Below are 8,845 nucleotides of genomic sequence, written 5' to 3'. Positions count from 1 at the left end.
AGGAACACCACCATCCAAGTAGTCTGCGTTTTTAGAGGCCGACTTGGCAAAGGCTAGTGAAATACCCAAATCTGCAGGTGATGGGGATGGGGCTGAGGTTGGGAAGGTATACTGTGTCAAAAGTGCTAATGCCTTATCTTCTGCCCTCCGGTCCCTGCTGGCATCAGGACCACCAGACACAAAAGGGCGAAACAAAAACGGTCCTCTGACAGTCATGAAAAGGTTATTTTCTTTAAATGCTATAAAACTGTGAACATGCATGCCCTATCAGATGCACCAATCAAAGTATTTTAATGTTACTGGGAGATACTGTGATACTGTGTTGGTTGCAATGGTGGGTCACTAAACTGGTGAACAACGGGTAGAATGACATAAGGCCTCATCACAAATGTGATCAGCAATGGAGTCTCAATGAAAGATAGCACATAATTGCCAATTGTAATTTATCTGTCAGCGAAGACTGTGCAAACTTTACCACATAGCTAATTGTGATATCACAGGTCTTGCCATGGCTTGCTAACCCCTCTCCGAGTCAGAGGATAAAGGCATATGGGAGCTGTTAGGTATTTCCAGGTATCTTTGTTATCGTCATGTGCAGTTATGGGGTAAGTGTTCAGGGAACTGTCTGACCTTCAGAATGTTGTCTGGCCTTGGAATGCTGTGTTAGAGAATGGAAAAATACCACTGAGCAGTCCTAGCAACGTCACGTGTATAGATGGGCATGTTATTAATATTTTTACAGTAACACATCCCCATCTACTGGAGAAATTATTTAGCACAACATGTTAGTTCCTCACATTTAATATGTGTATGACGCTGGAGTGAGATGTACAAACCAAACCAGGACTTATAGATATTATAGAATTATCTCCCCTGTTGCCGACCTCAATTCTCAGATGATTACATTGTTTAAAAGAAGCTCTCTCCCCTACATATTTTCTCATCCCTCTGTACTTTGCTCCAAGCTGCAGGACAAGACAGCAGAAGAACAGGTGTGAAAATGTTTCCAGTTAATTACTTACTTCCGAATGAGAATATGACAAAGTGCATCTGTCCAGACCAATTCTCCCCCTTAGCCTGTACATGGTATTTTATAATGTATGGTTGGATAACATAGATCAACATCCATATGTCCTCATAAAAGAAAAAGAGTGGGTTGGACAGCAGTTATATGACTCCCAGAAAGCTTATTTATCTTTCACAGAAGTTTTCATTTTAAATGTCCCTCAGATGAATAGGCTTACAGTGGCTTAATGTTGGGAAATATCCGCAGCAAACGCAGACCTCACTGAACAAACAAGGCATTTCCATATTTCATCAGTTTGGAGGTGTACCTACTTACCGTATCGTAGAGCATTATTAGGTTTTATGTCCCTTAAGGCTTTTGAAAAGATAAATGTGATGCTGCCGTGTCTCACTGACAGTCTCTCATTATGAAATGCTAATGCTTTCAACAAATCTCCCAGTTTCACAAGGTGGAGAGGCACTTGTATTGAGAGGTAAAAAAATAAGTACATGTGCCATGAGCATAGAGATACCCTTCATATTTGAATGAACTTGCACTTGCAGACTACAGGATTGACACTGATTGGGCTATAACCCACATATGTAAAGCTGATATCCGCATAAGGTGAACCAGTACCACTGGCCCAGGCATATCTATTGTTTTTGACACGGGGTAGGAGCATCATAGTATATACTCTACTGTTCCAATGAAACGTGTCTAGAACATCAACATCTTATATTCTGAGAACATGTTCTGTGTATGTTTGGTGTGACGTTGATGGAATATTCGCCTCACCATCATAAAACTGGACACATTAATGTTCTTTCAACGTTCCCTTGACGTTTATATCTTAGGCGATATTCTGAGAACATGGAAACCATGTTCTATGTATGTTTGGTGTGACGTTGATAGAATATTCTCCTAACCCTCAGAAAACTGGACACGTGAATGTTCTTTCAATGAAACGTGATAATTCTGTGTCAATTTTGACGTTAAAGGAATGTTATCTAATGCCAAAGTATTCTGAATAGGTTCTTAGGAGGTTTTTGCTAACATAAATACATAGAATGTTTCCGTAACTAACGGAAAACTGGACACAGACGTCAGGGCACCATTACGGGTAACATTACACAAACTGGCTGGCTAGCTAATGTACTGTGAAGATAATCTTCAAATCCATTTTATCACAGCACACTGGCTGACCAAGGTTGACTAACTCCCTGACCAAAATGACTGACCTTTTATTCTGTCAGACCTTTCATGTCCTTTCTAAAATTCCTAATCCTGTGATAGGCTTCATGAGCTGATTGAATGTAGCACCTAAACAGTTTTACAGACCTAGTTGGATGTGTTGGAATTGGTGTAAAATGTAAATGAATCTCCATGAAGAACAACTTATTGATAGCTTCATATGTCCTGGTTATAGTGCCTTCACCAATGATTTGGTTCTCACAGAACAGCCACAACAGGGTTTTCATCTGCGTTTTTCTTCATTTTGAAACGCTTCACTTGCCTTACTGTGACGTATTACGTGAGCGACGCTGATAGACTGTCTGATAGCAAGCAGCTATGGTAAGTGAGGCAGCAGTTTATCCAAATCAATATTTCTATAATTTTAAAGCATTTAATGACTATTTAACCTTAATTGATTATTATATTAGCGACTGTCGTATTCTGTTGAACGTGTTTACTGCATTTCAACTACAATCTGCCATTTGTAGCCAGTGGAAAGCTGTTAGCTAGCGTGTTAGCACTGCTAACTAGCTTGATGTCTAGTAAATTGTTATTGTTTTGGACTCCAATCAAGTTACTGTTACCAAATGCCTTTAAGTGTATCATCACTGTCTGTCCGACGTGATTTATTTGACAGGGTCAAAGTCAGAGTGGAGGACATGGACCCGGAGGAGGAAAGAAAGACGACAAGGTAAACAATCTATACTAGCTACTCTGTCTCAAGTATAGTAGCTAATGTTGCTAGTTAATAATACTAACCTTCTGAAAACTTGAATATTCATCTTACCAGTTTGGTACACACCGACCCTTCCTTTTGGGATAGGTGATCACACTGTTCTGTAACTTTTTCTGCACTTTCCAGGATAAGAAAAAGAAATATGAACCACCTATCCCCACCAGGGTTGGGAAGAGGAAGAAGAAGAGCAAGGGACCTGATGCTGCCAGCAAGCTACCTCTTGGTAAGTTTAGTTGGCTACTATTAACCTTAGACTTTTAACTATGTCATGGCAGAGTTCCTTTCTATCTACTGAGGTTGAATTGTAAAACCATGACAGAAAGTTGTTTACAATTTTACAACTGCTGTTTTTCCTGGACAATTACCCATTGCATAGAACGGACTGCTCTAACTCTCTATCTTTCTCTCTCAGTAACTCCCCACACACACTGCAGGCTGAAACTGCTGAAGCAGGAGAGGATCAAAGACTACTTGCTGATGGAGGAGGAGTTTATCAGGAACCAGGAACAGATGAAACCCCTGGAGGAGAAACAGGAGGTACTCATCACGTGACTGAAAAAAAAATCAATTCAAATGCCTAGATATTTGTTTCCCGAAGGACACTTCATGTGCAGGCAGCGTAAGTCTTGTGTGGCACAGTCGGTAGAGCTTGGCGCTTGCAACGCCAGAGTTGTGGGTTTGATTCCCAGTACTGAAAAAAGTATGAATAATATACCCGCTCACTGCTGTAAGTCACTCTGGATAAGAGCGTCTGCTAAATGACTCAAATGTAAATGTAAGGAAACATAAAAATAAACACAGGACTATAGGCTATATGAACATTTTGTATCCTATCAGTAAAATATAATATATCAGTTGATATCTTTGCATCACTTAGCACTATAAAACCTTCACACTGCACCTTTTCATCTAGATATTAATTAATTCACCCATCCGCTCTGCCTTCTGTTGTCCTGCAGGAGGAGAGGTCTAAGGTAGATGATCTGAGAGGGACTCCCATGTCAGTGGGGAACCTGGAGGAGATCATTGATGACAACCACGCCATCGTTTCCACGTCTGTGGGCTCTGAGCACTATGTCAGCATCCTCTCCTTCGTAGACAAAGATCTGCTGGAGCCGGGCTGTTCCGTCCTTCTCAACCACAAAGTACTGACTGAGTTTTCTATTAAGGGAATTGAATCCTCAGTTCATTGACCGATCGTGTTTCAGTCAAGTGAATTTGCTGTGTTTAGTTGTTGCCTTACTGTCATTAGCATTAATTGAAGAGCTCATCTTTACTGTGCAATGCCATTGAGGGATGTGTGTGTGTGTGTGTGTGTGTGTGTGTGTGTGTGTGTGTGTGTGTGTGTGTGTGTGTGTGTGTGTGTGTGTGTGTGTGTGTGTGTGTGTGTGTGTGTGTGTGTGTGTGTGTGTGTGTGTGTGTGTGTGTGTGTGTGTGTGTGTGTGGGTGTGCGTGCGTGCGTGCGTGGGTGGGTGGGTGGTTTGGTTCTAAAATCTCCAAAAGTCCCCACAAGGAAAATTCTCCCTCGTGGGGACATTTCCCACATCCCCATGAGGACAAAGGCTATTTTAGGCATAGGGGTTACGGTTACAAATATGGTTAGGTTAGGGAATATAGTATTTTTAATGGGAAGACATTTTAGGTCCACACAAGGATAGAAGAACGTAACGTGCGTGTGTTCACAGGTCCATGCCGTCATTGGGGTCCTGATGGATGACACCGATCCTCTGGTGACCGTGATGAAGGTGGAGAAGGCTCCACAGGAAACATATGCTGACATTGGTGGACTGGACCAGCAGATCCAGGAAATTAAGGTGACATTTTCAGACATAGAGATCGTAGAGAAGTAGAATACACGGCAAACTTGATTGTTAATGCTATACTTAAGCACATCGTTTTATTGCGTGAGACTCCCAAAATCGTTCCAAACTAACTGTTCTGTATGCACAATGTTAATGTAAATGGATACAGCTGGGTCAGTGGAGGCTGGTGTCACTGATTGAGAGAGATTTTGCTAGCTGCTCCTGTACACTTCCAGTTATAGCACTAATGCTAGTTAATTGACAAAATCTCGAACTATCCCTTTAAATCGGAAGACTGGAATGGCTGGATTGGAACGATATCCAACACATGGTAACCATATCTACTGATTGACAACTGTACTTGTTGTTCCCTATGTCCCTCTCAGGAGTCTGTGGAGCTCCCTCTGACCCATCCAGAGTACTATGAAGAGATGGGCATCAAGCCTCCTAAAGGAGTCATTCTGTATGGAGCACCAGGGACAGGTAAGACAACTGAAACAATGATGGATAAAAGTAAAGACAGAACAGAATTTGGATGTCTTTTTCTCTGGTAATACTCAAAGGGGTGGTTTCCCATGCACAGATTAAGCTTAATCCTGGACTGAAAAGCATTTTTTTCAATGGAGATTTTCCATTGAGCTTGCTTTGTAGCTTTGTAGAAACCGCCTCTAAAGGTGTCATAGATTGATACTGTTCCTGTGGTGTGATAGGGAAGACCCTATTGGCGAAAGCAGTGGCCAACCAGACTTCGGCAACTTTCCTGCGTGTGGTGGGCTCTGAGTTGATTCAGAAGTACCTAGGGGATGGGCCCAAGCTGGTCCGAGAGCTGTTTAGGGTGGCTGAGGAACACGCACCCTCCATCGTCTTCATCGACGAGATCGACGCTATCGGGACTAAGAGGCAAGGCTAGCTGTTCTTTAGTCAGGCCGTGGTCATTGAGGTGTGCAGAGTGTGTGTAATTTGTCAATGAGGAGTAAATTAGTTATAGTGAAAAAAATAAAGTAGGCTCATTTCATGCAAAAAACATCTATAGACTACTTTGCTACATTATTGCACATAGGGAGAAAGTGCAAACAAGTACACACTAACCCACTTTCCAACCGCCATGCCATCCCCCCCAATACAACAGTTGTCAGTCAGTGTTTTACATTATCTTGTGGTTATGGCTGCGTTTAGACAGGCAGCCCAATTCTGATATTTTTTTTCACTAAAAGATCTGATGTGATTGGTCAAAAGACCAGTTTAGTGGAAAATATCAGAATTTGACTTCCTGTCTAAATGCAACCTATGTCAAAATAAGAAAACAATGCTATTGCACAAACTCATTAGTGTCCGCCTTGATATTGGCAGGTTTGGGGTTCAATCCCCGGTCGAGTCATACCAAAGACTCCAATGCCTCTGTATGGCACTCAGCATTGTTGGATTCGGGGGTAAGGGTCCTGTCCAGGGGTGTACTGGTAGGCTGAAATCACGTAATGGCACTTCTGGCTTGGACAAGGCTTACTAGCTTCACTATTGCTTGGTGATTAAATTAGCAGTACAGTGAACACTGTGATTACAGAATGTTTTGTATACTTTGATGAACTTCCATGTATAGGAGGACATCTCTACAATAGTATGGTGTGTCTCAGTGGTTGAGGCTGTGCTGAGTGCCGTGTCCTCTGCAGATATGACTCTAACTCAGGAGGGGAGCGGGAGATCCAAAGGACTTTGCTGGAGCTTCTCAACCAGCTGGATGGCTTTGACTCCAGAGGAGATGTTAAGGTCATTATGGCCACCAACAGGATAGAGACCCTGGACCCTGCACTCATCAGACCAGGTACACAATAACATGATCATATGGCTATGAATCTTCAAACGAAAATACAATACTGGCTATGCCCACCTAAATGAAGTAATGATTGGAGAGATCTTATGTGATTGCCCCGTGTAGCAGCTCCTCTGATTTGATATATCTTTGTGTGTGTGCCCCCACTCATCAGGCCGTATTGACCGAAAGATAGAGTTCCCCTTGCCGGATGAGAAGACCAAGCGAAGGATCTTCCAGATCCACACCAGCAGGATGACTGTGGCAGACGATGTGATCCTGGACGACCTGATCCTAGCCAAGGATGACCTCTCCGGAGCTGACATCAAGGTGCAATACTGACGTTACAGCAACCAGCTGGGGCATAGTACTTAGACTAATTGTAAAAATGCAGCCTACTGTATATACCTCTTTCTGGAAATTTTAAGATAATACACAACACAGAGGACTAGGGGTCAGTAGGGAATTAATGATCAATGGAAATAGTTGCTTTTCAGTTCCAACATCTGGTTAGAATCTGTGTAGGGGCCTCCTGAGTGGCGCAGTGGTCTAAGGCACTGCATTGGAGGTTTTAAATTACATCCTGTCTCTTTGTTCTGTGGAGAATCACTGAGGACAGGGAAGAATGAACATCTACCACCTACTTCTCAGCATAACTATGATTTGTTCTCTTTGATTAAACCCATCTTTATTTTACTTTCACCTTCTGGTTTTGCTGTCATCCTGTGGCACCTCAATGCATTTTCACTGTTAGTGTTTGTAACTTTGTCTCTCTCTCTCTCAGGCCATTTGTACAGAGGCAGGGCTGATGGCTCTGAGAGAGCGCAGGATGAAGGTGACTAATGAGGACTTTAAGAAGTCAAAGGAGAACGTGCTGTACAAGAAACAGGAAGGGACACCAGAGGGCTTGTACCTCTAAACATGGACAGAACTCACCTCGGCAACATTCTAGTCTTTCACTTACTGCTTCAAAACTGTTATTATCGCCTAGTAAAACGTTTCCTTATGTGTTCATTGTATCGTTGGGTCTAGATGTAGCCAGCTGTTTGGTAGTCAATTCTGCAGCTATTAAATAAAAGTTGGATTTCTGAACAAATGAACAAACTGTATTCTGGTCTGTTACCATAACCTAAGTATTACCTCTTGAAGTACAATAATAATAAATAAACCATTTGGGAAACTGTTCTGTATTTCAGATTTTTATTTGAAGTAAAGTATATATTGATTTTTTTGGTAAATGGTAAATTCTTGTTTTACTATTTGATTGAAGGAACAAGTTAGAATTCATGTTATTCATGTTCATGAATTAATGTTAGAATATTTCCATAATGTGCAGCTGACAGTTGTTTCAATCAGGGAGGAAGGAGATAAGTGGATAACAACTTTGCATGTAAATAAACTGAGCGATAACTAATAAACACTTAGACAATTAACAAAACTACTACAACCAACAAAACTATTAAAGTACAATGCCACAAAGTGTGTCATGGTAGCTTCTTGCTGTTCCAGGTAGTTGTCCTGCCCTTGAACCTGCATTTAAAAAATGAGAATACCATAGAGGACATTACATTATAAGAGTTCAGAATTACTGTATCAGTCATTATTTCTTCCCACCAACTGCCTCAATGACTTCAAACTGGAATCTCCTTTTCTCCAGCTGAGCTTTCTTTCATACCACCACCTAACAATAGTGATGGACCAAGAGACAGGGGAAAGTTATGAGGGTAGCAGTAATATTGTTTTGCTTTCATGAGTTAAGACACACAGAAACACCAATAATAATGGCCAAAGAGGATGAGGGCAACAAAGCCTGGATTGATGGTCTTCATGTCCATGTGTGGGTGCTCATAGTGAAAGAATAGTACCTTGGAGTCCCTCGCCACCTCTAGTCTCCGACCATCCATCTCGAGCCCAAATGTTTTGCTTTTCAAATAGACGGGATGGCAACATGGTTACATTTCACAGCGTAGTTAAATGACAATATCACCAGCTTGACCAGACCCATGTGCAAAAAAACATTACGTTGAAGTATTACTTAAAATATGAAGCCCTTGAATAGAACGCTACAAAGAGATATTCAATGACTTTACAATCAAACAGAAAACCTTTTCAAATGTTCTGAAAGCAACAATTACAATAAATAACAATTACAATAAAATGTCTCACATCTCTCTCAATTTATTAGGCCACAGTTGCTATGTTAAACAGCTCTTTGTCAGTCAGGCGGATGGACACTTCCTGGTACAGCTCCTTCACTTGAG

The 8,845-nt window shown here is 41.6% G+C and overlaps 1 protein-coding gene across 1 annotated transcript; it reads left to right on the top strand.

Moving 5' to 3' along the window:
• Positions 1-2,480: 2,480 nt before the first annotated feature.
• On the top strand, positions 2,481-7,767 carry LOC118368147 (26S proteasome regulatory subunit 4-like). Its single transcript, XM_035751967.2, has 11 exons — positions 2,481-2,578; positions 2,877-2,930; positions 3,102-3,198; positions 3,388-3,512; positions 3,935-4,120; positions 4,661-4,789; positions 5,164-5,260; positions 5,488-5,677; positions 6,445-6,596; positions 6,760-6,914; positions 7,369-7,767. The coding sequence occupies exons 1-11, from the start codon at positions 2,576-2,578 to the stop codon at positions 7,501-7,503; spliced, it is 1,323 nt and encodes a 440-aa protein (XP_035607860.1). The 5' UTR covers positions 2,481-2,575; the 3' UTR covers positions 7,504-7,767.
• The last annotated feature ends 1,078 nt before the right edge of the window (positions 7,768-8,845 follow it).

Source organism: Oncorhynchus keta, chromosome 35, assembly GCF_023373465.1.
Source record: "Oncorhynchus keta strain PuntledgeMale-10-30-2019 chromosome 35, Oket_V2, whole genome shotgun sequence".
NCBI classification, from domain to species: domain Eukaryota; kingdom Metazoa; phylum Chordata; class Actinopteri; order Salmoniformes; family Salmonidae; genus Oncorhynchus; species Oncorhynchus keta.
This window is presented reverse-complemented; position numbering and strand designations above follow the sequence as displayed.

What these genes read in the sequence shown, in the direction of transcription:
- LOC118368147 (XM_035751967.2), top strand. An exon ending in GAGGAAAGAAAGACGACAAG is followed by an intron (nt 2,931 to 3,101) that starts GTAAACAATCTA and finishes TGCACTTTCCAG; the next exon opens with GATAAGAAAAAGAAATATGA. An exon ending in CCGTCCTTCTCAACCACAAA is followed by an intron (nt 4,121 to 4,660) that starts GTACTGACTGAG and finishes GTGTGTTCACAG; the next exon opens with GTCCATGCCGTCATTGGGGT.